Here is a 25,286-nt window from a genome sequence, read left to right as displayed (position 1 = left end):
GAGAATTAAGTATTTTTTTTTTTGGTGTTGAGTTCCTTGAAGTTCTGAATGGTTTGATTGGGAAAAAGAACGAGGAGGGCAATTTGGCAAGAAGAAGAATAAAAATGGGGTTAAGATAGAAAGGTTAGAAAAAGAAAGGAGCAAAGAGAAAAATATAGCATCCAAAATCAGCGGTTTGGGCGCAGTCCCCATGCTCCCTCTACCTTGTCAACTCCGCTGCCTTGCATACGAGACAGAGTAGTCTTTTTACATGACAAGCAAAGCAACCTCCATTTTCCATATAAATTAATAACCCATTTCCCCTTCTTCAAGAACACCCCAAATTCCCAAACTTTCGCTTCTTCTTCTACTTCTTCTCTTTCTTCTTCTAAAATGGGTGTGGTTGCAGGGGTTCACAGCAAGCTCAGCAACAGCAGAGGAAGGCCTTACGCTCTGATGCTGCTGATTGCATTTGGGGCAGCCTTGCTTGGAGTCATGCTCCTTCATAAGTTCAGAGAAAGGCGCATATGCAACCTTCTCCTCAAGCGCACAGACGAAGATCTCCATTCCTTTCAACTCCTCTTCCAGGTCAACTCTTTATGTCTGTCTCGTCGATGCATGTGCTATCTCTCTGTCTATGAATGCCACGCTTGTGTTGTACTATCATTTCTTAAATTTTCTCGTGTTGAATGAACAGAAGGAAAGAGATCGAAGTAAGGAATTGGAGAAGAACAATGAAGACATAAAAGAATCGATGTTTTTGCTCCGAACCCAGAAAATGGAACTTGATAGGAGGCTGCTGGAGTTGCAATCGACCATCGACTCGCTCCGAGACGAGCAGAAGATCATAAGAATTGCACTCCAAGAGAAGCAGAGTGAGATCAAGATGTTGAGGGAGAAAGAGACTGAAAATGGGAATGAAAATTCTCAAGTGGTTGTTCTAACTCAACGCCTCAAGCAAAAGGAAGATGAGTTGGAGGATTTGAGACGTCGACTTGAGTCTCGTGAAGCTGTGGCTGCTAATGATCCATCAGACCCACATGAAGATTCAACAAAGACTGAAGAACAAAGCGAGATATTGCTAGAGTCGCGCGGTGGTAAAGGAGGAGAGAATAATGAATCAATGAAGAATAACAGAGGAGAGAGTAAACCAGACTTCAGCAAGGGAAGCACTTCAAAAAGAGATGAAACCGAAACTGAAACTGAAACTCAAAAGTCAGAGGAAACCCCTGAAAGAAGGGAGAAAGAGGGTGCGAAAGTGCAGAAGCAAGTGAGTTCTGAAGATGATGGCGAGGAATCTAAGATCACCAACGATCACAAGGGGGAAGAAGGTATTGATTCTGAAGCAATTGAAAATCAGAGAGCTGATAAGATCCTGAATGATGGGATGAAGATGAAAACAGAAACAGGCAAATATGGGCATACGAGAAAGATGAGAGGGAAAAGATGGAGATACATCGCCAAGAAAAGGTCGGGAGATAACGGATGGAGACTGATTTCGAAGAAAAGGATGCAGGAAAACAACAGAAATTTGGAAGACAGTGTGGCTACTAGCACGACCAATAGGAAGTTCATTAAGGGAGGGACTTTCAATGAGGAGAAAATGAAAGAGTACCCAGAGGAAGCTAGAGAAGAGGAAAACAAAAGGTTAAAAGAAGAAGAATTGAATAGGGAATCCAATTCTGATGTGGGAGATGATAGCATTAAGCAAAACCCAGATGAAGAGAATGAGCTAAAAGTGAAGAAAAGTGAACAACAGGAACAAGAACAGGAGGACGATGGTCATTTCAATAGGGAATCAAATTCTGATGTGGGAGATGACGTTAAAGAAGAAACAAACAAGGAAGAGACAGAGGACGAGTTCTAAATCAAATGCCCAAGTGTTGTTTATTTTTTGATAATTTGAGTAGGCAAATGGGTGTTGTGTTAGTTGTGTTGCAATGCATAGAGCTTGCTCGATGATGTTACTAAATTATGAGTAATCAAACCAAGTAGACTTTCTACTCGACTACTTTCATATTAACTGTGAAATTGAAGAAACAAAAAGCAATTCACATCGTTACGATCGTTACCTGTCATCCGAAAAAAAGCAATCAACTGAAGTTTTTTTTACTCAAAAATGCCTTGTTCAATCACAAGCTCCGGAGCACAAATTCCCTCCCTTCGAACTCTATGAATGAGGTGTTGGGGCAAATTGTATTATTAGATATAGGACTTTCGTGCATGAAACAACTAGAATGGCAAGAAAAAAAAACTACGAGATAGGATCATATACGAGAAACAATTCAAGAGTGAAATGAAATCCGCAGACAGCAAGAGGTCTAAGGTATACATTATTTCGGGAGAACTTCAGAACAGCCGGAAAATGTCCATAGCTCAGCTCGTCATGATGCTGCCACAGGTTTCTGAAGGCAAAGGGCAAAAAATTAGGAGAGAAGCAAAAGCTTGTGAAAAAATTCATGTGTAAAGTTACATAATGATACATCTAGGTTGTACTACGCCACCTTCAATGTTACAAGTTACGAATACTCAATGTCTAATGATCCAAATGATTCATAAAGTAGACGTACTTGCAAACGATATAATCCTGTAACGTTATTAAAGGAGAGATCGGGTAAATGTTTTTCATTTTCCAGCCGATGAAACCATTGTACTACTCCTTTTATTGCATATTATTCTCCGCCAAGACCTTGCCAAGAACCAGACAACAGGAGCCTAACAATTGTAGTCTAATGTTGCTTGACAAACATAAATTCTAGACCTTGTATTATATTTTCAAATATTCCAGAATACTCCAGGCGGGTTTAACATTTCCTATTTCTAACATTTCACGTTACATCTGATATGGAAATTAGAAAATTACTCAGCTAAAAATGAAGGTAAAACCAAGAAAAGCGCTAGGGCAGCACTTTTAAGGTGACTCCGTCAGAAATATGAGGCATAAACAACAATCAATGGTCATTAAATAATATTCAGTTAACAGCACCTGTAATACTTCCAAGAGGGTTTAAGTATTAAGAGCGCATAGATAATAAGTGCAGAAGTACCTCGTCCTTCTTTCCCTTGCCCCCGGTAAAGAACTTGTACCCTCCATAGAAAAGTAGACCCCATCCAGATAGAGAGACAATCACAAACTGCAAAAGTCCACAATCCCGTCAGAACAAGTTCAATTTGCTCATTAGCTAAATACGGCACAGGTATGATATTCATGTCATTTATTTATTCTCCACGACAGGAAGACTTGAGGAGAAGAGTGCATAACTGCATAAAACTCACAAGTTTCAGTGTAAATATTGACTTAAAGGAATTATAACTTTCAACTTCAAATCCTATGCAGAGCGAAGAGAAACAAGTAATACAATGAGACAAACAGCTGCATTTAGCCCTAATTCAATCCCATAAATTCCGAATTATAGCTAAATTAATAAAGACTGGTTTATAATACTGACACTACAAACTGTGCCCTTGCGTCCTATCTCTTGAGCAATAAAATCAAGTATTTTGTTGAGTTGATTACAGATTAAAAAGAGACCCTGGCTAGAAAACTTAAGAATGTTAATATTTTTGTTAGTTTCATTATTAAATCCTACTACTTGTTGAGATAAAATAGGAAGTCAAAAAAGAAAAAGACAGGAAAACAAAAGAAAGAAAAGAAAAAGAAGCTACTAATTTCATATAGAACAATAAGGCTCACATGCTCTTCCTTCCATTTAGATGGGCTCATAGGATCTTGCCAACAGTTAACCTTCGGCGGTCCATGGTGGTCTGCAAATATCAACAAAGAGAGTCAAACTTACAAGAAAAAGGATTATTCTTTCATCTTTTGATGTTTCCCTTTTTTCTTTTAATGTTTGACTATTGGTTCATCTTTCTTCCAACACAATATAAACACTACAAGAGGAGCTCAGCATGTGTAGAGTGCATTCTTGTAAACAAAACCTGAAAGTTTAATTTTAAAGAAAACTATGGGCATGTTCTTAAAACCACTCTCAACCATGCCCTATATAGCATGAGAGATTTTTTGTAATCATCTCCCTTTGAGGTTTCTCCCTTCTTTGGTAATTTCAGGCATAAATGGAATCGTTTCTTTCCCCAGAAAAAAGTACTTATATGCCTTCATTATATTTCACTTTACCTGTTCTATTCTTCACCATGAGGACGATAGCAAAGTGACAGTCCCCAATGGAAGCAAACGATAAGGTAACCATGTGTGAGAAAAATACAAGTTTTCGGCCCGTTTGAAAACTATTTGATTTTTTATTTTTAGTTTTAGGCTCCGTTTGATAACTATGCCCCATTTCTTTATGGTCGTTTTTACCTTTCTTAAATAAATGTTGGAATTCTTAGTCAAATTGTAGAAGGAAAAAAAACAAGCTTTCAAAATTTAAAAAAAAAATGCAAAAAGTATAATTCTCATAGGTGGACGCTTAATTTACAAAAACGAAATGGTTATTAAAGGGATCTTAAATTTCATATCAAAGTTTCCAATGCATAATTGAGTTAAATTATATGTAGCATACTCTTTTCAATTCTAGACAACGAACCTCGTTATCGAAGAATAAGAGTGAAATCTACGCTTACAAAATCGGGTTCTCAAATTAGGAAAACGCATTCCAACAACTAAAATAATTCGCACATTCATTTCATATTTTCAAGATCCTTATATCAATGCTAGCTAAACCTAAAACAGAACCCGGGGAAGGAGTATATGACCACGATTACCATTTCGAAACGAAACACCAAAAATTCGTCAGAAAAAAAAATGAACAAACCCGAAAATGGGATTGGTATATAAGCAGATGATCTAAATGCGAAAAATGTGAGCGAGAGATGAAACCTACCGGCAGCGCCAGCGAGACCGCGCCTTTGAATAAGGGTGGCGGTTGACTGAGGAGAGGAAGCTCGAGTTAGGGCTCTGGCTTGACGAACTGCTGTAGCCGCTAAGGTAGCCATGGATTCAGATTTTCTTCCCTACACTGAGAAAGAGAGATCAAGAACGCTGATACAGCGAAACGGAGCAAAGAAAGAGACCCGAGCGCTTCAAAACACAAGCAAATGCGGACGACGTCGCATTAACCCTCCTACCCTTGTTTGTTTATTTATTTTCCTTAAAAAAACTAAATTAAGAAAAGTACCCATCAAAATATCTTTAAATATTTAAAAAGTCTAAAAATATATATTATCGTTAGTTTTGGTCTCACCTCACGCTGGTCTAGTAAACATTGCCAAAACTTAATTGCACCCATAGATTATGTAACGCTATAAGTTGATGGACATCAAAAACTCAAGACCCTTCTTAAGTTTCAAAAATCAAATAGTCGTTGAAGACCGAATTTAAAAATTTGTTTTTATTTAGAATTTGACTAAAAAAAATGTAAATGTTTTCTAAATAATATGAAAATTGTGAGATCCAAATAAGCATTCCTTTTATAAGGAGGGGAGCCCTTGAAGGAAAAGTTCAGAGAGAACAATATCTTCTAACGACAAGATTGACCATTACAAATGGTAACAACGCCGGACACAAGGGGAAGATCCCAGGTATAGTAGATGTAAAAATCTCTCCCCATTTTAAAATCTTGCGTAGACCTTTTAAGGAAAAGTCTGGAGAGGAGTATCGACTGCTACAAAATCATCTTAAAACCTTTCGAAATCAATTTAAGAGAGAAATAGCAATACATAAATAACAGGGAGTGCTGCAAACTTCCGTAGAATTAGACATCCAAATTCAAATAAGTTAGGATGCCTATCCCTGGGGAGCATGACTGCTACTGATACAAATATAGAATCAACTGCTGTTAGTGGCACAACAGAAATGGTCTAATGATGTTCGCTCTAACCTACGAGGACAGGAATTGACTTCAAAACATCAGGCTATCTATCTATATTCAAAGGTTCATGTCACAGCAACTTGTCATGCTTGAATTCGTGATAAAATGGCACGTCCATGCACCATGTCCCCAGATCTTTTGATATTCATAAACAACAATCTTGGCTGGGGAGAACACAAATTTCTATGTTCAATCAATGGAAATTGCAGCTTTGCAATAGAGGATGAGTATAGTCAACGTACTTCTCCCAAAGGGGCTTGTATTTTTCTATCCCAATCTTAAGCCATGGCTTCGAGTTGCCATTAAAGTGAAGCACAGCGCCCTTCTCGATCAACCAAGGATCGACGTTTGTGTAGCCCAATCCTAACACATGCCATGAGGGATCCAATGGTTCTGTCAACCCATAGAATGTAAGCAGTCCAGGCGGGAGTGTACCGAGTTTCCATAGTGTCCGATCGACATTATTTTCCTGCCAGTAATGGTAAATGCCAGTAACATTTCTCTTCCTCCACTCTACTAAATCAAAAACATTCATCCCGAACGCCCATCCGCAAGCATCGGGATCAAAATGCTCCCTGATAAGGGGGTGGGAGTAGTTTAAGTACTTATGATATCTGTGGAAGGTCTCCATGCATGTCTCGACCGCTCCATTTACGTTACCATTCAAATTAATACTGAAAAGACCAGAAATATCTCTCTGGACAACAATATCATCATCAAGAAACACAACTTTTTTAAGGGCAGGAAAAACTTCTGGTATATAGAACCTGAGATGGTTCAGCATTGAAAGATATTTGGGATTTCGAAACTTGATCGGAGTGTGACCATCACCACCACTGCCAGAAAAATAATAGTTCTGAGTATCCGAGTCTTGGAGTTGCTTGAGTACTGGGACATAGGAAGCATTTAACCAGCTAAAATCCTCAAACTTCCGAACATCAACAGTCACCCTTCTAAAACTGTTAATCGAGAACCATGCCTTCATTGCTGCATAATTGACCTCATCAGTTATGATATGGAAAACAACCCTATCGGGATTTTTCAAATTCAAAGCAGTCGAGTTGACAACAACTGAAGTGGCCAGGATGTTGTCAGAGAATACACAGAAATGGTAGAGATCGTTATCGTTAAGTTTTGTATCTATTTGCTTCTTTTCATTGAGCTTCCTCTGTAAGTTCAAGTTTCTGAATCGTTCCGTGGTCAGGCGAACGCCAAGGCAGTACAGACTTTTGGGAACTTCTTCAGCAGCAATTTGTCCATATTTTGAACTCTTGTCACTGATTGAGCTTATTTTTTCATCCAGAGTCTGGATTTTAGCTTTCAACTTCATGATCATCGTTGCACTATCATAATGAAGTTGCTGGGCTTGGTACAACAACAGTGCCATGTCACGGATTGCAGTTTCTGCTTCTGTAATACTCAGAGGAGCTCTCCTTGTTGCAGCATTTGAGAGGAGGATTTGTGAATTCCGAATTTGAGCACTTAATTCCCAAGCGAACTGAAGATTGCTGCTCTCTTTTGCAATCACAACAAATGCTTTTGCTAGAGAAATTTGGCCGCTGAGTTGCCGGACTATAGAGCTGGGGTTCAACATTTCTTCAGTAACATTGAGGCCTTCGACAATTCTTTCATTTCTATATGACATCTACATAACCGTGCAGAAACATACCAAAATTTAGCAAACGGTTGTTGCTGTAGCAGTAGCAATTCAAAGAACCTAAGACACACAAGATCCTCAAATTACTTGAAATTCTAGTTGATCGTAATTCTTTCATGGAAATATCAATTTCTTGAAGTTTCTTGAATTGGTTCATGTCACAAATTAACTCAGACAAACTAGCTTCAAAGCCAGACGATCAGAGGCATGAGATCAAATATGAAGATATACTTAAAAACAGATCATAGATGGCATTTCCATTTGTCAGATTAGCACGACATAAATCAACAAAAACTCATGAGCTACACAGGGTACCTGAGAAGAATAAACCGAATTTCATAACACTTAAATGCGTATTTCAGTAGTATATTGAAATTCATAGCCAATTGTTGGAACTAACAAAACCGGTAATCGACATTCTAATCGAATTTCATCACACATCCAAAATTGGAGAGAAAGCTAAAAAAAGAAGAGAGATCGTTACCCTAGTTAAGACGGGCCTGGACTCAATCCGACTCCCTTTGCACAGAATGAAAAGGAAGAGCAAAACCGAAACCAAACACAGAGTCCACCAAAACGTGTTGGATAGTCTTCTCCTCGCAGGCCTTCGGAAATCCGGGGGCCTCCGCCTCATTCTCTTGCAGGATTTCTGATCGCCACCAGAATACAGTTTCCACTTGAATGAGGCGAAAATGCCGAAGCAAAGAACTGAATCTGATCAGCAGCGGAGTTGAAATTTTGAAGTGGGTGTTTACAGATCCCGAAGAGTGAAGCCGGTGAAGTAGGATGAAGGGAGAGATGGGGTTTATCTTTGTGGCAGAAATCCTTTGCCGCGATCTTTAATCGGCACGAAATTGGTTCTCCGACGGCGAATCTGCCCCGGTATTTCTCGCAGTTATTCTCCCAAAAATGTGGGACAATTTAAATATGGAATTTTGAAAATAATGATTGAATTAAAATAGAGTTTTATTTATATATGTATTGGAATGGATTTATAAATTGTATTATTATAAATGAACATATATTTTATTCTAAATATTGGATTGTTATTCTTTTATATTATCATATAGTTATAAGATATTAAAAATATTTTCAAGTCAAAACGAATGATTATACTATTTTGACTGCATTTTAAAATTTTAATTTCGAAAGGTTATTTTCGTCATTTCCACTATATACATTACATATCTTTCGAAAACAAATTTGAAAACATCGTTGTCAAACTCGTTATAAGTTTTATTTTTAGAAACATGTTAGATTTGATAATATTTTGAGCACGTTAATGTATTATATTTTGTAGTACAACAAATACGAAATTTCGATAGTAAGTTAAAAACTCGAGTCCGCCACTAACGTATATTGTTTTTTTTTTGACTTTCTGTTTAAGGGATTCCCTCAAGCTTTTGAAACGTGTCTGCTAGGAGAGATTTTCAAATTTAAAAAATAAATGTTATTTAGGAGAGGCTTACAAATTTTTAAATATATTTATATTAAAAAAGAAAACAAATTGATTTCATAGTTACATTGCAATGGCAACTTGACGGTGATGCTTTTCATTTCAATAGTAATAAATAAAAAATGTGTTGTAAAAATAATATTAAAATAAAAAATAATTGAAATGGTTTGTAAAACTATATTTTTCTTTTTAAAAAAATCAAACTGTATTATAAGAATATATTTAATTTAACGCATTAATATTAAAGCTAACTTCCTCATCTCACAAAAAAAAAGGAAAAAAAGAAAAGAAAAGAAAAGAAAAGGCATGGATACATGGGCCATATCGTTATTATGGGCCACGGCCCAATTAAACATTGGAGACATCCAGAAGCAAAAAGCCGCCAGCTTTTCTAGGGTTTTAGTCTATATAAGCCACGCAAGGTATCTCTATTCCTTCATCCAGCATGCGTCCAGGGCGAGGTTGATCTAGGGTTCGTCGGCTGAGTGGGCGATCTCCTTTAGCATTAAGGATTAGCGCTTCTTGAAAATTTTTACGTTCTTAATTAACATTTGCACGACGCACCCCGGGCTACTCTGATTTATCTCCATGACGGTGATAGCCCCATTGCTCGTGCTAGAGTGCAGCCGTTTAGTGTTGCAGGTTTGCCTTGCTTCCACGGCTTATCTGTGTCAAAATAACGGCGAGATTCCTTTATCATGGTTATAGCGCCATCTTAAAATGTTGAATTTGTTTTTGTTTGATTTATTGGATTATTGGGGGCCTCACTACACCTTTAGCTTGTTTTCTGCAGATAAAGCATATGAAAATGAAGCTAGTCATAGAGGCCGAGATCTAATCTTCGGCGGTGTTCACGTGGGGGCCTATCTTTTCAATGTTTGTGCCTCTAAAAACTTCCGCTATATATATCTTTTTATCCCAATTTGAATCGACTTTTATGGTTTGTGGTTTTGTTTTCTTATTTAAAAGTTTCGTTTTGAGGGTGATAGTTAAGAGTTGTTGGCTATGATTACACATTATCCGCGCTTCCGAGGTTAAACGATGAAGCAAACTTAAAAACAAATGGTTGAATTTCTTGATATGAGCCACATTTCGTCTATCATTAATTTATTTAAATTTCGCTAATTTAGTTGCTGCTTTCAAATCTGGCCGTGATGATTGACATTCAGCTTATATGCCAGTTCTGCTTCAGAATTTGATGATTGATAAAGCTGTTACATATTATCTGAGTCTTAAATCTGCATATCAAAATTGTTTTTTCTATTTTACAATTGGCCCCTTATAGGTTATAGTTTATGTAAATCCATATGTGAATATAAAATTTTCCAATGATGATATAATCCGTTTGTCTGAGACATTGTGGATCCAAGACCCTGTTTCAGGGAGAACCTACTTGGTGAAGCCTTGTTCATATGATATCAATGGATTTAACTGAGGGTTCACCATGATTTGTTTAATGCACAATTGTTCTACCTTTTCGTGTTGAAATCATTTGATATTAGAGTTTTTTTTTTTTTTTTTTTTTTTTGATTTTAGCCTTTGATGATACAATCCAACTTTCTGAGATGTTGTGAAGTCAAGACCCTGTTTCAGGGAGAACCTACTTGGTGGAATAACATTTGTACGAGTTATATGGATTTCGCTGAGGTTTCTTTTTAGTTTTATTTAATTTTAGTCTTGATTCAAAATTTTGTTTATTTTACCATTTTTATTACTTGAATACTTGGTTTAGGATGTTTCCTTGATTTGAGTTTAACTATACACATCCCTTTTATAATGTGGGAATGTAGTCTGAAAAACTCAGAAATTGTGTGTTGTCATCAGCTTCTTCTCGCCAAATTAGGAGGTTGGAGTTAAATAACAGCACTAAATTCACCAAACCATTGTAGTATTCTATTTTTCATTTGTTTGTAGACTAATGTGTTCTCGTCATAGGCTTTGTTTTGTTTGTTTTGTCCTTGTGTTTCTTCTGCAGATTGAGTTCAATGCGAGGTGTCGTTTATTCATCCGTTATGTGATGGTGGAAGCCGTTTACGAAAGCAATCGCCTGTTGTATCGTATTCGAATTTGTATTTGTAGATCATGTTTCTTTGTACTCTTTTTCGACTTTAATTTCAAATTCAAATTGCTAATTGGCCCATGTTTCTGTATCCCAGATGTTACAATGATATTGATATTGTTTTATGTTAATACCAAGCTTAAATATGTACATCAATGCATCAAGTGAATTGTAAAATTTTAGAAATTTATAAACAAGCTCGAGCTCATTTATAGTTTATGAATTTCCCAAGTTGAATTGTATCAATTCAGTATTATTTCTCAATATACAAGTTTTAATATATACACATGGACTCGGTGATCAATTTTCTATTAGCACTTGATTAAATTATGATTGTATTATATTATATTCAAAATATATGAACTTTGGAATATTCATATGTTTACATATTTTAATGTTCATATGTTTATAAGACATTAATTCCTAAATCCATAAATTTGTACAATGTGTTTTTAATGTTTTTAATAAAATCAAATTTTTATTGTTAGAAAAGATTAAATATATATTTGTTAATGAATAAATTAATGATAATTATAGTTTGTTTTATTCTTTTGTAAACACATCATCAACCAACCTCATTTTGAATAATTGTCTTTGTATTATAGTTTTTAAATTTCAGCCAAAATACGAAATCGAATCCATATTTTAAAATTTAATGGTTTGAAGAATAATCCACAGATTACCTAACCAAAATTGTAAAGGGTTGTATTGGATTTGTTTGGGTTTGATTGAATATATATTTTTGGAAGAAGTGATATTATTAGCTTGTAAATTGATCCAATGGAGATTTTAATTCCTAATTCAATGGTCGGGAGATTTTCATTAGCGTAGACTTCCAAGAAACTCGGAAATAAATCAAATATATATGGAAGATGAAATCCCACGTGTTTAGTTTCCTATTTCGTAGGAGATTTCTGTGTCAGTCAATCCCACCTGTCTTTCTTTCCCACTTTATTGGATATCAAAATCAACGGTGAATCGTTTTTTTTCTACTCCGAAAACTTGGCAGTTACTCCTTCCTCCTCGCTCTTCTGTATAAAGAAAACTTCCCTTCACTTTTTCCTGCAAGAGAAGAGGCTACTCAGGGCTGGCACAATGGCATGGAATTCCTTCTACAACAGAGCCTCTAAGGCTTATCACAACCATCCCAACATCTCCAAGCTCCTCGTCGTCTTCGCAGCCAGGTTCTTGACCGACCCTTTTTCTTTCCTGTCTTCTTTTCTTGTTTTGAATTCAATTATATTTCACGTTATGATCTTCATTGTTATGATTTGCAGTGGAGGTGGGCTGGTGGCAAGTACTAATGCCAAATCTCTGTACCCTTCTGCATTTGCTGATGCCGTCCAACAAGATGGTGATTGGAGGAAGAAGAAGAAGAAGAAGGTGGTGGTGCTTGGAACAGGATGGGCCGGCACCAGCTTCTTGAAGAACCTCAAGAGCTCCTCTTATGATGTTCATGTCATTTCCCCTCATAATTACTTCGCTTTCACCCCTTTGCTTCCTAGTGTCACTTGTGGCACCGTCGAGGCACGCAGCATTGTCGAACCAATTCGTAGCATCACCAAGAAGGTACTGAAATTCGTAGTTTCTCTGTTCTTCTTCACAGTGTTTTGCCAAGATGAAGGTAACCCATTTCATGTTTTACGTTGCAGAAAGGATTGAGCATTGAATTTAGGGAAGCTGAGTGTTATAAGATAGATGCAGAGAACAAGAAGGTGTTCTGTCGATCAACTCAAGACACGAACTTGGGTGGCAAGGAAGAGTTTTCAGTGGACTACGACTATCTGATAGTAGCCATGGGAGCTAAATCCAACACTTTCAACACACCAGGAGTAGAGGAAAATGCTCATTTCTTGAAGGGAGTGGAAGATGCTCAGCAGATTCGACAGTCGGTAATCGATTGTTTCGAGCGAGCCAGCCTTCCAAATCTAAGTGAAGAAGAGAAGAAGAGAACCCTTCACTTTGTTATAGTTGGAGGAGGTCCAACAGGAGTGGAATTTGCAGCAGAACTTCATGACTTTGCTGCAGAGGATTTGGCAGAGTTGTATCCTTCATTGAAAGAATACGTGAAAATCACCCTCCTAGAGGCAGGCGATCATATTTTGAACATGTAAGGGCTGCTCTTTTTTGGCTTCTTTGTATTATATGGTTGGTTCTTTGGAACATCAAATTCAGGACACTTATTTTTATAGGTTTGACAAGAGGATTACAGCCTTTGCTGAAGACAAGTTTCAAAGAGATGGGATTAACTTAAAAACTGGTTCCATGGTTGTGAAAGTAACTGATAAGGAAATCTCCACAAAAGAAAGAGCAACCGGTGAGTTTGTGTCTGTTCCTTATGGAATGGTTGTCTGGTCCACCGGCATCGGTCCTCGGCCTCAAGTCGTCGACTTCATGAAGCAGATTGACGAGCTTTGGTTACTGATGAATGGCTAAGGGTTGAAGGATGTGATGGTGTCTATGCTTTTGGTGATTGTGCCACAATAAACCAAAGAAAAGTCATGGTAATTTCAGAGTTCGCTTTTGTGATATCTCACAAGTAGGAGAACGAAACACCCTTTATAAGGTGTCTAGAAACCTTTTCCTAATAGACGCGTTTTAAAGCCTTGAAAGAAAGTCCAAATAAAAAAATATCTACTAGTGGTGGGTGGTGGGTGGCTCTTGGGTGTTATTGCTTTCTTCTTGATTGATACTCTTTTACTTGCAGGAAGATATTGCTGTGATATTCAGCAAGGCAGACACAGACAATTCAGGAAGTTTAGCCCTGCAAGAGTTTCAAGAAGCAGTAAAGGATATTTGTGAGAGGTACCCTCAAGTAGAGATCTATCTGAAGAAGAATAAGATGAAGAACTTTGCAGCCTTGTTGAAGAAGTCCCAATTGGACACACAGAGACAGTCGACCGAGCTCGATATCGAAAGCTTTACGTCCTTACTTTCCGAAGTCGATGCTCAGATGAAAAATCTGCCTGCTACTGCTCAAGTGAACTCATACATCCTAATCTTTATTCTAATGCTGCTTCAACTACTATATCATTTTTTTTTTGTTCTTTTCAAATTCTTGTAGGTTGCTGCTCAACAAGGTGAGTATCTTGCTACCTGCTTCAACAAGATGGAACAATGTGAGAAGTACCCAGAAGGCCCTCTCCGATATAGAGGGACGGGGCGACATCGGTTTCGTCCCTTCAGGTAAAAACCATAAAAAGTGGATCAAATGGGTGTGTTTTTGGTATTTTTAGACTGAAAGTTTGGTTGTTTTTGTGTTAAGGTACAAGCATTTTGGGCAGTTTGCTCCTCTTGGTGGAGAACAAACTGCAGCTCAACTACCTGGAGATTGGATTTCAATAGGTCATAGCAGCCAGTGGCTTTGGTACTCTGTGTATACAAGGTAAAATCCACAAACCCCAAACGTCATTTGAAGCATATTCAAACCCCCCCCGACAGCATTCTTGCTCTCTAATTGTGGGATCTCACGTCGGTTGAAGAGGAGACCTCTTTCTAGTAAATACGTTTTAAAACCGTGAGACTAGCGACAATATGTAACGGACCAAAGTAAACAATATCTACTAGCGGTGTGCTTAGACTGTTCCAAATTGTATCAGATTTAGACACTGAGCAATGTGCCAACGAGGACGCTGACCCCAAGAAAGTGGATTGTGAGATTCCACGTTAGTTGGAGAGGAGAATGAAACATTTCTTATAATGGTCTGGAAACCTCTCTCTACCGTTTAAAACCGTGAAGCTAACATCGATATGTAATGGGCAAAAATGGACAATATGTACTAGCGGTGGACTTAAGACTGTTACAAATAGTATCATAGTCAGACATAGAGCGGTGTGCCAGCGAGAACGTTGGGCCCCCAAGGGGAGTGGATTGTGAGATACCACATTGGTTGTAGAGGAGAACGAAGTATTCCCTACAAGGGTGTGGGAACCTCTCCCTAACAGATGCGTTGTAAGACCGTGAGGCTGACAGCAATACGTAACGGACCAAAATAGATAATATCTACTAACAATGGATTTGGATGGTTACACTAATGTTTTGTTTATTTATGAAACTATCTTTACAGCAAGCTAGTAAGCTGGCGCACGAGGGTTCTGGTCCTATCAGACTGGGCTAGAAGATTCATATTTGGCAGGGATTCAAGCAGAATCTGATATCTTCTTCATAGCAGCCAACTCTACAAATTCAACTATAGTTATAACCAACCTTACATTCATTCAAATCCCAGTTTTGTCTTACTTTCATTGCATTTGATTTTAAATTTTGGTACTCATGTAGTATTAGTCTTGATATCATAGAGACAACTTATTGAAAACGAAAGCTTGATCCCTTTATATTCTTCATCTGGTTATACAATAACAACAGATCCACCAGTTTATAGCTCACCAAACTCGCTTATCTCTTCATCCTCTGCAAAATTTAACTTCTGACAGATCGATGCTTCCATCTCCGTATCAGCAAAGAAATTTGTGTTACTCTCAATCAATTCAGCTACCCTCTTGGCCGGTCCAGAGTCCCTTGGAGTCATATTCGAACAACGAGTCGTTCTGATCCTTGGAAGCATATCGCCCAGCTTGGAAACTGGAGATTCACAGCATCCCTCTTCCATTTCTTGTTGGAGTATTATTTCACTTGGAATTTCCCACCGCTTCTTCACTCTGCTTTGCGGCGCCTTGCTCCGGCATAGCTCTGATGAAGAACGACTGCTTCCGTCGTCTTTGCAATTCCCCGGCAGAGATGTCTTGCGATTCTCTGTGGCTACTTGGGCGCTTTCGCTTGTCTGATTGTAACGGCTCGCTACAATCCTACCAGTCCTCAATGGCTTTTTGGTGCTGGTGGGTGGGGCTGATTTTTCAATGTCTTTATTAAAGAGCTTCTTTGGCTGAATTAATTCGACAACCCCAACCCCATCTTTTTTCGCCGGCCTTTTGGATACGATGGTGGTGGCTGGTTGCCGCACGGTTTGGGCCTTGATCAATGTCCTCCGCGATTTGGGGCTAAGGCTCATACCGTTTCTTCCTCTGTTCTTCGTCTTAGCTTCGTCAATATCTGGCAATTTCGGAAGGCAGGATTGCCGACGGCTTTTCATCTGCTGAATTGGTGTTAGTTCCGTCTTTCCCTGCCGCCGGAACCCAACGCCGGCGTAGATTTCCGACGGCCCCAAACTTTTGCCTCTGAGACCAATTTTCCGTTCAACTGAAGCGTCTTCAAACATTTTAACCCCATCTGAATTTTGGATACCCATTTTCGGCACAATTGATTTGATGGGCACGAATCTTCCTCCCTTCTGGACTGTTGTTCTTGCTGCGTTCTGCTCAGCCTTCTCAATTTGTAGCGCTTTAAGTTTCATCGACAATCGATTGATTTCCCTCTCTGTTTCCTCGATTTCTTCATCGATATTTTTCTTCTTACAAATTACCTCCTCCTCCTCCTTTCCCTTGATTCCATAGCTTTTGGCGGGCGTTTTAAATGGCTTTCCTTGTGCATTTTCAATGGCGCCATTGTTATTGAGCGGATCTACAGAAACAGAGTACTTGACAGATGCAGGGGAGTTCATACTCAAAGGGCATAAATTCTCTTTACTGCAATCAATCTGGAAGGATTCGGAACAGGGATTCTTGTACAGATCTTGCATAATCGACCAAGAAAGTGTTCTAACACCGGATTCTCCTTTGTCAAATGCAGCATTGTTCCAGACCTGAATGTTTGGGGCCTCGATGTCATCAGGGTGATCAAGAACACTCATGTTTAGTTTCTGGGTAGGCGAATTTCGATGAAAAATTTGAACTTTTACAGCAAAAAGAAGAAAAGAACGGGCAAATTTTGAACAACACAAACACAATAAACTGCAGATTTTGAGATCGGGAGGGATTGTGAAATTCTCTATATTTTCGAGTTTTTGACCGTTGGTGAAATAGAGACGTTGGAAGAATGCGCTCTTCTTCTTTGCATGGATTCCTGGCCGTTGGATTAAGAGAGCATCACGCTCCGATTCATCGATAAGATGGGGCCCCGAACCAGGCGCCCGAACAGAACCATCATTCTAGCCTAATTAAGAAAGATATTCAAAATATTTATTGTGCAAAATTATCAATAATCAAATCTAAAAGGATTTCAACAACTTTAATGAATTAAAATTTTAAAAAATTTTCTTCAAAATATCGAAATTCTTCAAAATTTTTATATAAATAGATACTCATTATAGTGTTCTCTCTCAAATTTGTCTAAACCCGAAACTGGCGATTTCGGGTCACCACTTTTTGATCAATTCATCAGTCAAGAATGAGTTCAGCAATTTTGATTATGAATTCCAGATCGATTGGATCAATGAATTCCATCACCAGAAAGGATCACAGAAATGGATCATAAACAAGGTTGATGATTATTAAAAAAAAAAAAAAAAATCACCGAAATCGTGAACAGTTTGATTTCCTTTATACATTTAGTTTTAATTACACGCAAGGCATCAACGAATCCTCGTTTCCGATCAATCGCTTCCCGATTCCAGTAATTTACAATCAAGGATGAGATCGTTCTGTAAAAAAAGGTCAACAATCACAGAGCCGATCCTCGTTTCCGATCAGACAAAAAAAAAAGCCCTAAACAAGGGCAAAAACTCTCGATCGCTCATGTCCTTGCCGTCGTTCTCAAATCTCAGCCTTGACCCCAGCAATTGAAGTACATAACTCGGCGGAGAGACTCATCGGCTTGCCTCTTCTCGTCTCCATCGCGATTCGAGTGACTCGTCGCTGTTGAAAATTGGCGGAGATCTACGGCTACGGCGGTTGTTTCCGCATTTCGGTGCAGAGTTAAGATTCCTTCATCCGATCCGTGGCGGCCGTCCGATTGGCCGCCCTGGACTACGGCTACACTCGCCGCCATCCATACCCGACCTAGATAACTCATTTTCAAATTAACTTCCGATATGAGGAGAAAAGAAATCGTTCCGGCTTCGGCGGATCGACGGCAAAGCTTGCTTTATATAGTTTGCGAGAGCCTCGATAGAATTTATTTTTAATTATTCTTTAAAATTTTAAAATTTAAAGCAACGTGGCATTGAGTAGTTAATCCAGCATGGACTAATTCCAGCCATGTCACCAAATTTATAATAAAGAAAGAAAATAATAATAATAATAAATGAGTGCAATGATTCGAATGGTAGTATTAAAATTGTCGTGTTGTGATGACGAGGCGTTGATGGATACACGTGGTTGCGTTAAGGATTATAGTCCAGATACAGTGTTACATAGAAATACACAACCACGTGGCAGGCGATGGGTCTCACGTGGGAGTTATTGGAAGTATCTTAAATACTTGTTTATTTATTTATTTTTCTTCTACGTCCGACAAAGAAAAAGGACAATTTTTAAAATTTGTGGCATTTCCAACTCAGCTTGGCGTCAGCATGGGCTCATAGTGCAATTCGACAGGTCAGCCTATGATCTAAGGGATTATTTGTATTTGTATATTTGAAGAGTCTAATTAATGACTTTTGGATGAATCAAATATACATGATAGATAATATATAGAATTGGAGAGAAACATGAAAGGTTGCTGTGAGATCTCACGTCGGTTAAAGAGGGGAACGAAACATTCATTGTAAGGATGTGAAAACCTCTCTCTAGTATACGTGTTTTAAAACTGTAAGGTTGATGACGATACGTAACGGGATCAAAGTAGACAATATCTTAAAGTCAGATACCGGGCGATGTGCTAGTGAGGATGCTAGCCCCTAAGGATGTGGATTGTAAGATCCCACATCAGTTGGAGAAACTGTGAGGCTAACAACGATACGTGTTAAAGCGGATTATATCGATTAGTAGTGGGCTTGAGTTGTTACAAAGGGTATCAGAGCCAGACATCGGATGATGTGCCAGCAAAGACGCTAGGCTACAAGGGGGTGGATCATAAGATCCCACATCAATTGAAAAAATGGCGAGGTTGACAACAATACATAACGGACTAAAGCAGACAATATCTACTAGTGGTGGGCTTGAGCTATTACAATCATTATGCCCAAAAAGTAGTATTAAAGTCAACTTCATTTTACTCTTCAATTACAAGTTTTTTTCACTCGTTATCGGACTCCGATACTATTTGTAACTATTCAAATCCACCGTTAACAGATATTGTCTGTTTCAACTCGTTACATATTGCCGTCAACTTCACAGTTTTAAAACACGTCTACCAGAGAAAAGTTTCTGTACCCTTATAAGAAATGTTTAATTCTCCTCTCCAACTAACGTAGAATTTCACACAAAGTATAAAGGTATTTTTTAGAACAAATCTTAAAGTTGAAGGATAGAAAAGGAACGTTCAAAGATAGTTAGTATTTTGATCCTAAAGCGACCGCCCGATTCATTAGAATATATTCAGAAGATGTGGAATAGCTATAATTTGCAGTCATTTTTGTGCCTTTGTCTGATAGGAAAGCACTAAGGGAAAGATTTCAAAGAAAGGGCATATAAACCAAGCAGATACCATTCCACACAGCAAGTGGGCTCAAATGATGCCTCTCAACAAGATATATGCTATTTTGAAGACTTGATTCTTCGGCTCATTTGCCCCAAACTTCATCACAAACAGCAACACTTTTCAAGAATAACACCCATTATTTACATCAGTCAATGGTGACAGTGTTTCAACTCAACTCAAAACCTTCAAACTCCAACAGAAATAGCAACCCAATCAATCAAACAAACACAAGCTCATGAAACGCCGTCGCAAATCAAGTCGTTAAGCCATTCGCTTTTGATTGCTAATGTCGATGCTGATAACTGCTCTTCGACGACGAATGCCTCAAAGAAAGGTTCACACACGAATGTGATTCCAACTTTCATAACATGACCAGCTCGATTTCACACCAAATCCACACCTCCAACCTGTTGCTTAGCTAGGTATCTTTCCCTTCTTTCTTTCTACAAATGAAGAACAACCATAGTATGTCAGAGAATGCAAAGCTTAATAAGGTTTGAAGAAGATGTTGAGAACAGTTTCGTTGTCTCACCCATTCGTCGATGACGAGTCCTTCACCAACGACTTTCGGGTCTGTTTCTTCGGCTGGCTTTTGACGCACCTCAGTTGCAGCCTCGGCCACAGCTAGTTGTCGGAAGAGTTTCTCCAAAGCCTGAAAAAGGAAAAGAATCCAAACCAATAAGGAGATTGATAGTCTTGACGCTACTTGATAGTGTGTTTCTCTCCTCTTACTGCTAATACTTACAGGATTAGAATGCTGCGGGTCAAGAAAAACAACTTGCAGTATTTGCTCAACTGCTACATGATCTCTTTGTTCATCAAACTGTAAAATGCCATTATTTGAAATTACCATCAGAAATTTCTTCTTAGTGTGAATTATAATTGGTCTTTCACTTGAAGATGTGCATTATGGTTTGTTAACGTGAGATCCCACGTTGGTTGGAGAGGGGAACAAAGCATTCCTTATAAGGGTGTAAAAACTTCTCTCTAGCATACCGTTTTAAAGCCCAAAAGAGAACAATATTTACTAGCGGTAGACTTGGACTGCTACAAATAGTATCAGAGCCAGACACCGGACGGTGTGTCGGTGAAGACGCTGGCCCCCAAGGGGGTGGATTGTGAGATCCTACATTGGTTGGAGAGGGTCTAGCCCTACTCTGACCAGTGTTTCGTACCGTCCGGTGATTGACTTTGATACCATTTGTAACATCCCAAGCCTACCACTCGCAGATATTGTTCTTTGGACTTTCCCTCAAAGGTTTTAAAACCCGTCTACTATGAAGGGGTCTAGCCAGGTTCCAGAAGGTGCGAGACACTTGTTGGAGTAGCGGTAGGCGATTGTTACACATTCTTACACAATAATGATATAAGCATTGGTCACAAACTCGAAGCATGGAAAAGCATAGTAAATTCAGAATTTAAGGCTGCACGACATACCAGCTCTGGCACATAGTCCATGTTACCCTTCACTTTCAAGCTCACAATCTTAAACTTAACCCTCCTCTTATGATCCACAGGCTTCTCATTGTTCTCCAGTGGCTCCACAAACTTGAACACTGAAGTAAAGTCACAGATACAAGAACCTCAGAAAAACTCCAAATGCTGTCTATACTTGTAATGTTCAGTTCAAGGAACGCAGCTCAAAGCTAAGATGAATGTCTTACCCGTTGCGATGATACTTTCACCGGGAGCAAGTATACCGCCAGGAGGGCGCATGTAGCAGCTCTTCGGCGCGGTCGTTTGAAACTAGAACAATTCAAGGAGGTAAGAAGTAAGAAGGCTGCATTGGGTAGGCTTAAAACTGATAAAAGTTCGTGAGGGAAATGATTCATACTTTGAAAGCCACATGATTCTTGCTCGTATTCTGTATCTCAATAGCACTCTTTACCTGCTTCCCAGGTTCATCTTTAAGAGAAAGACAATGAAAACAAAACACAAGCTGAGAGGAATTCAAGGGCATCATTCTTGATAGACAACTAAACAAACTTGGCTGTTCGACCAAAAAAAGTGGAAGCGATCTGGGAAGATGAACAAAAAGGACAAACATTCTCAAAACCCAAGCAAGAACAGATCGATTTTAGGGAGTGATTTAGTAATCATCAAGCCAGAGAACAGGGGAGGACGACCACAGTTTTAAGAACAAAGCGAAAAAGGCAACAAAATCTCATTATGAACCCAAAAAAATGGCGACCCAGATGAGAAAATAGGGTACATACATGGAAAGTAGAGTTTGTTGGAAGGATCGAGGCGAAGCCTTCTTCTGGTAGGAAGTAGAGATTTCGCAATGAACGAAACCTTGCCAGAAGGATAGGAACCCGAGTTCTCCGCCGGCTTATGACCATTACTTTGCTCATTAACGCGATGAATAGCAGTCGACGAAGAACCAGAAGACGAGGAGACATTGCCGTTTTGCCAAAAGGGTATACTACAAAGGCTCCAAACCTTGCCATCGAGGTCTGATTTCTGATCAGCGACAGCCATTGAAGTCGGTAGATTCCTTGGTTGCTTGGCGAGAAGCTTATGGATTTGGGATTTATCACAAAAGGGGTTTTGCTTACTCGCTTCTCTCTTAAAAAACTCTTCCAACTTCGGTTTGGATCATTTCTATTTTGGGTTTTTTCTATTTGGATCGTTTGATGGGCTGAAGCTGTAGATGCGGTTATTTATGTCATACCCGACAAGGAATACGGTTCCATTGCACTGTTCTTCGAATCATCCTTGCATTTTAGTTGGCAACGCCTGCCCTGCCCAACAGTTGCTCTGTTTTTATTAAGAAACAAGAAACTCTGCTAACTACGAATCTTTGGATGTTTAACCAGAAGAACTGTTAGCTAACAAGCAATGAAAAAGTTGCAGTCCCATCAATGGGTTAATGTAAATGAAGAAATAGCAAGTTGGTTGAGGAAGATGAATCCTAAATATTCTGAAATTTAATGGTGGGGGGCCAAAAGATATCATTTTCAGCACCATCTCTCCCTTAAATTCCCACTTTTTCTTCCTTTCCACTTGTTCTTCTGTTTCTTCAGGAACATAGTGAGCTATTTTTGCTTGAAAAGAATTGAAAAAGCTACGCTTGGAAAGACAACATTAGTGCATGCAGTAAGGAGTATGATGATTAGCAGCCATGGTATAGATCAGATGAGTGTGTTCCTCTTAGGTGTTCAAGTGATGGAAGAAAATCACTCATCCATTCACCATGTGGTTCTGACCCCTCTTCCAAAACCTTTTATTAGTCCGCCACCTCTGCTGTCAGAAAATATTATCTTTTTTGGACTTTTTCTTTCATTCTCTTCCCCGATTGATGTAGGATCTCACAATTCACTCCCCTTCAAGATTCAGCGTCTTGATCCAACCCCTTCGAGATCAAGTATTCTTGCCAACACACCATCTCGTGTTCATCCCATTTGGGGCTCACCTCCTCGCTGACATATGGCTCGATTTCTAGCTTTGATACCATTTATGGTTAGATTTAATTGTTCTATAAAGATTTTACTTCAAACATGTTAAGTTGATCTTGTTTTGATTGTTTTTAAGTGGTTCGATCTGGAGTATGTTTAGTTTCAGTCCCCAAGTCTGTTTCACATTTTACTTGCTCAAGAACAAAGGGATCCAATGTGTAATGAGGAACATGTTGAGGGTGCATTTCATGGCAATACCAAAGGGCAAGAAACCTGTTGACAGAACCAAATATCAGGAGAGCAAAGGAAAAGGAAGAGCTTCAAAAGGTAAACTTCCTCCTTGTCGTTATTGTAAAAAGAACCAATCATGCTCCTGTTGGTCCAAAAACAAGCAAGTTTATCATTGTGATTATGCAACCATAATGATTATACGAAGAAGTTTATGTCAAGAAAACCCAAGCCCAACATCTACAAGAGCAAACACATTGTACCAACAATAATTAAGAAGCAAATGTATTGTTTATGGCTTTCAATGTTGGATGACAAGGAGTCAACCTACGTGTTTTAAAACTGAGGGAAAACTCAAAAGAAAAAAACCAAAGAGAACAATATCTGTTAATAGTGGGCTTAGACGGTTACAAATGGTATCTGAGCCAGACACCGAGAGCATTCCAGGGAGGACTCTGGGCCCCCAAGCAGGTGGATTGTAAGACCTATTGGATGAAATTTCCACATCGGCTAATTTAGGGAATGATCATGGGTTTATAATCAAGGAATACTATCTTCATTGGTATGAGGTCTTTTGGGAAAGCTCAAAGGAAAGCCATGAGAGCTTATGCTCAGACAATATCATACTACTGTGGAGAGGCGTGATTTCTAACAAGACCTTACATCAATTGAAGCGAGAGAAACGAAGCATTCCCCTAACCCGTTACGTATCAACCTTAGTCTTAAAGAAAAGGAACGATCAAATACTCGAGACTTTATATATACTTGCTCAATTGTTGCATAACAAGATTTTCATGGTTTGGAAGGACCTAAGTTAATGATATTTATGACCCACATGGAGTAGAGATTGCAAGGGTCATCATGGTTAGAAATGCTTTCTTTGTGAACAATGACTCTTTATGTCATAATGCACTAAAGGCCGAAGTGACATCATCGCTTTGGTCATTACAACGACAAAGCTTTGATGCATTTGATGATTTGTTCAATTTAACCTCAGTTGTGAAGAAGGGAAGAAGCTCAGATTACCCTTTCGAAAAGGTGGCAGTTTGAGAGCCAAACACTTCATCACTATGATTTTGAGTACATTTTTTGGTTGATAGAACTCAGGTTTTTTTTATCAGAAGGGATTGATAACTTAGAACAAAATGAATTTTCTTTTGATTCAATTGATTTTGATGTTCAAGAATGATTATGAGCCTGCTGATGCAGCTTGTGAAGCTACAAACTACAAGGTAGTATCACTTGCTGATGCATATGAAAGTTGTAATACGATTCAATATTATTGCTTTAGCTTTGCACTTGGGGTAGTATCAGTTTTTGTTTTTTGAGTTGTGATCTTGAGGAACCTGAAGGGTTCGTGCATAAGGGCCAAGAAGATAAAGGTTAGATCATTTCTTATAAGGGAGTGAATTGTGAGATTTTACCTTGTTTGAGTAACGAAACATTCTTTATAAGAGTATGAAAACTTTTTCTTAGTAGACGCGTTTTAAAATCTTGAGAAAAAGTCTCGAAGAAAAGGTCAAAAGAATAGAATATTTGTTAGTGGTGCGCTTGAGCGGTTATAGTTTATGTTCTTCCTCAAGATCACCGATTCTTTCATTATCAATATAGTTGCAAGTGTAGAGATTTAAAGGAGAATTTGAACCATCTTTTCAGAGTAAACACGTCTCAACTCAAGTGAGGTTGACGACGTAACAGGTCAAAGCAGACAATATCTACTAGGGGTAAGCTTGAACGATTATATTAAAATATATATATATATATATATATATATATATATATATATATATGAAAGCACTCAACAAAACATGAGTTTCACCTTATTAAACTAAAAGAATTGACAAATAGAAAAGGAACCAAAATTGAATGAAAGAAATTTTTGTTGTTTAAAAAATTGGAGAGAAGAAAGTTTACTGATTTGGTGTAATGGCCAATTTAACTTTGACTTAAAAATTGTATTTGGTAGAATCATCATGTTTTTCAGCTCATTCCCCCGTTTTTCCACTAATGGGCTGACTTTTTCATATTTTTCGTCAATAATTGATTGAGATATTCAATAACAACAACGATCTCAACAACTCATCTCAATTTAAACCCAATTTATTCTCATATTGCAATACGTGATGCATCTTTTATGCGACGAGTATAATGAATGAAGGTATAACTTTGAAAGACAGGTTCATATGATTGAAAAATAATGGAGGT

The 25,286-nt window shown here is 38.4% G+C and overlaps 7 protein-coding genes and 6 non-coding genes across 19 annotated transcripts; 9 read left to right on the top strand and 4 right to left on the bottom strand.

Annotated features, from left to right (window-relative positions):
* Positions 1-82: 82 nt before the first annotated feature.
* LOC111469593 (golgin subfamily A member 6-like protein 22) lies at positions 83-1,990 on the top strand. Its single transcript, XM_023114912.1, has 3 exons — positions 83-567; positions 677-1,063; positions 1,097-1,990. The coding sequence occupies exons 1-3, from the start codon at positions 373-375 to the stop codon at positions 1,844-1,846; spliced, it is 1,332 nt and encodes a 443-aa protein (XP_022970680.1). The 5' UTR covers positions 83-372; the 3' UTR covers positions 1,847-1,990.
* A 62-nt stretch (positions 1,991-2,052) lies between these two features.
* Positions 2,053-5,067, bottom strand: LOC111469597. Its single transcript, XM_023114917.1, has 4 exons — positions 4,821-5,067; positions 3,674-3,744; positions 3,027-3,113; positions 2,053-2,384 (listed from the first exon to the last, which is right to left on the bottom strand). The coding sequence occupies exons 1-4, from the start codon at positions 4,930-4,932 to the stop codon at positions 2,364-2,366; spliced, it is 291 nt and encodes a 96-aa protein (XP_022970685.1). The 5' UTR covers positions 4,933-5,067; the 3' UTR covers positions 2,053-2,363.
* Positions 5,068-5,501: 434 nt separating this feature from the next.
* LOC111469591 (probable galacturonosyltransferase 10) lies at positions 5,502-8,383 on the bottom strand. The gene is made up of 2 exons (XM_023114910.1): positions 7,949-8,383; positions 5,502-7,452 (listed from the first exon to the last, which is right to left on the bottom strand). Exons 1-2 carry the CDS (start codon positions 8,096-8,098, stop codon positions 6,001-6,003), a joined length of 1,602 nt encoding a protein of 533 aa, XP_022970678.1. The 5' UTR covers positions 8,099-8,383; the 3' UTR covers positions 5,502-6,000.
* A 978-nt stretch (positions 8,384-9,361) lies between these two features.
* LOC111469595 lies at positions 9,362-11,178 on the top strand. 6 transcript variants are annotated; one of them, XM_023114914.1, is made up of 4 exons: positions 9,362-9,621; positions 9,700-9,796; positions 10,457-10,567; positions 10,896-11,178. In XM_023114914.1, exons 1-4 carry the CDS (start codon positions 9,509-9,511, stop codon positions 11,145-11,147), a joined length of 573 nt encoding a protein of 190 aa, XP_022970682.1. In that variant the 5' UTR covers positions 9,362-9,508; the 3' UTR covers positions 11,148-11,178. The 6 variants fall into 6 exon arrangements, 3 of the variants coding, with proteins under 3 accessions (XP_022970682.1, XP_022970684.1, XP_022970683.1); XM_023114916.1 differs by having other exon boundaries at positions 10,856-11,125; XM_023114915.1 differs by lacking the exon at positions 10,457-10,567.
* LOC111469940 lies at positions 9,472-9,611 on the top strand. Its single transcript, XR_002714950.1, has one exon. It is a non-coding gene; the product is annotated as a small nucleolar RNA snoR134 (small nucleolar RNA).
* Positions 9,921-10,008, top strand: LOC111469938. The gene has a single exon (XR_002714948.1). It is a non-coding gene; the product is annotated as a small nucleolar RNA U36a (small nucleolar RNA).
* Positions 10,064-10,156, top strand: LOC111469942. Its single transcript, XR_002714952.1, has one exon. It is a non-coding gene; the product is annotated as a small nucleolar RNA Z223 (small nucleolar RNA).
* On the top strand, positions 10,245-10,358 carry LOC111469943. The gene has a single exon (XR_002714953.1). It is a non-coding gene; the product is annotated as a small nucleolar RNA Z278 (small nucleolar RNA).
* Positions 10,456-10,569, top strand: LOC111469928. Its single transcript, XR_002714939.1, has one exon. It is a non-coding gene; the product is annotated as a small nucleolar RNA Z278 (small nucleolar RNA).
* Positions 10,689-10,794, top strand: LOC111469936. Its single transcript, XR_002714946.1, has one exon. It is a non-coding gene; the product is annotated as a small nucleolar RNA snoR97 (small nucleolar RNA).
* Positions 11,179-12,074: 896 nt separating the features above from the next.
* Positions 12,075-15,193, top strand: LOC111469643 (external alternative NAD(P)H-ubiquinone oxidoreductase B2, mitochondrial-like). The gene is given in 9 exon segments (XM_023114977.1): positions 12,075-12,163; positions 12,257-12,548; positions 12,632-13,089; positions 13,172-13,383; positions 13,386-13,483; positions 13,687-13,959; positions 14,044-14,165; positions 14,245-14,364; positions 15,047-15,193. Coding segments are annotated over 9 exon segments (1,752 nt in total). The 3' UTR covers positions 15,135-15,193.
* A 95-nt stretch (positions 15,194-15,288) lies between these two features.
* On the bottom strand, positions 15,289-16,839 carry LOC111469592. The gene has a single exon (XM_023114911.1). The coding sequence runs from the start codon at positions 16,724-16,726 to the stop codon at positions 15,356-15,358; it is 1,371 nt and encodes a 456-aa protein (XP_022970679.1). The 5' UTR covers positions 16,727-16,839; the 3' UTR covers positions 15,289-15,355.
* A 2,482-nt stretch (positions 16,840-19,321) lies between these two features.
* LOC111469594 (vesicle-associated protein 4-2-like) lies at positions 19,322-22,263 on the bottom strand. 2 transcript variants are annotated; one of them, XR_002714905.1, is made up of 8 exons: positions 21,672-22,261; positions 21,290-21,360; positions 21,120-21,201; positions 20,893-21,011; positions 20,201-20,278; positions 19,988-20,107; positions 19,631-19,898; positions 19,322-19,599 (listed from the first exon to the last, which is right to left on the bottom strand). XR_002714905.1 is itself a non-coding variant. In XM_023114913.1 (7 exons), the coding sequence occupies exons 1-7, from the start codon at positions 21,934-21,936 to the stop codon at positions 19,839-19,841; spliced, it is 795 nt and encodes a 264-aa protein (XP_022970681.1). In that variant the 5' UTR covers positions 21,937-22,263; the 3' UTR covers positions 19,322-19,838. The 2 variants fall into 2 exon arrangements, 1 of the variants encoding a protein (XP_022970681.1); XM_023114913.1 differs by having other exon boundaries at positions 19,322-19,898; positions 21,672-22,263.
* Positions 22,264-25,286: the final 3,023 nt, after the last annotated feature.

This window comes from Cucurbita maxima, unplaced genomic scaffold (genome assembly GCF_002738345.1).
Source record: "Cucurbita maxima cultivar Rimu unplaced genomic scaffold, Cmax_1.0 Cma_Scf00041, whole genome shotgun sequence".
Classification (NCBI taxonomy): domain Eukaryota; kingdom Viridiplantae; phylum Streptophyta; class Magnoliopsida; order Cucurbitales; family Cucurbitaceae; genus Cucurbita; species Cucurbita maxima.
Note: the sequence above shows the minus strand (reverse complement) of the source record. Positions and strands in the feature narration are given on the sequence as shown.

Excerpts from the sequence above, each read along its gene's own strand:
- LOC111469594 (XM_023114913.1), bottom strand. The coding sequence starts at position 21,936 with ATGGCTGTCGCTGATCAGAAATCAGACCTCGATGGCAAGGTTTGGAGC. Across the intron at positions 21,012-21,119 it reads TGAAAGTATCATCGCAACGG|TGTTCAAGTTTGTGGAGCCA; the intron begins GTAAGACATTCA and ends ACTTTACTTCAG. Across the intron at positions 20,279-20,892 it reads TGGACTATGTGCCAGAGCTG|TTTGATGAACAAAGAGATCA; the intron begins GTATGTCGTGCA and ends GGCATTTTACAG.
- LOC111469591 (XM_023114910.1), bottom strand. The coding sequence starts at position 8,098 with ATGAGGCGGAGGCCCCCGGATTTCCGAAGGCCTGCGAGGAGAAGACTA. Across the intron at positions 7,453-7,948 it reads CCAGGCCCGTCTTAACTAGG|ATGTCATATAGAAATGAAAG; the intron begins GTAACGATCTCT and ends ACGGTTATGTAG.
- LOC111469597 (XM_023114917.1), bottom strand. The coding sequence starts at position 4,932 with ATGGCTACCTTAGCGGCTACAGCAGTTCGTCAAGCCAGAGCCCTAACT. Across the intron at positions 3,745-4,820 it reads CGGTCTCGCTGGCGCTGCCG|ACCACCATGGACCGCCGAAG; the intron begins GTAGGTTTCATC and ends TGATATTTGCAG. Across the intron at positions 3,114-3,673 it reads CTAAATGGAAGGAAGAGCAT|TTTGTGATTGTCTCTCTATC; the intron begins GTGAGCCTTATT and ends GGACTTTTGCAG.
- LOC111469592 (XM_023114911.1), bottom strand. The coding sequence starts at position 16,726 with ATGAGTGTTCTTGATCACCCTGATGACATCGAGGCCCCAAACATTCAG.
- LOC111469593 (XM_023114912.1), top strand. The coding sequence starts at position 373 with ATGGGTGTGGTTGCAGGGGTTCACAGCAAGCTCAGCAACAGCAGAGGA. Across the intron at positions 568-676 it reads CCTTTCAACTCCTCTTCCAG|AAGGAAAGAGATCGAAGTAA; the intron begins GTCAACTCTTTA and ends TTGAATGAACAG. Across the intron at positions 1,064-1,096 it reads AACAAAGCGAGATATTGCTA|GAATCAATGAAGAATAACAG; the intron begins GAGTCGCGCGGT and ends GGAGAGAATAAT.
- LOC111469595 (XM_023114914.1), top strand. The coding sequence starts at position 9,509 with ATGACGGTGATAGCCCCATTGCTCGTGCTAGAGTGCAGCCGTTTAGTG. Across the intron at positions 9,622-9,699 it reads GGCGAGATTCCTTTATCATG|CTTGTTTTCTGCAGATAAAG; the intron begins GTTATAGCGCCA and ends CTACACCTTTAG. Across the intron at positions 10,568-10,895 it reads GTTATATGGATTTCGCTGAG|ATTGAGTTCAATGCGAGGTG; the intron begins GTTTCTTTTTAG and ends TTTCTTCTGCAG.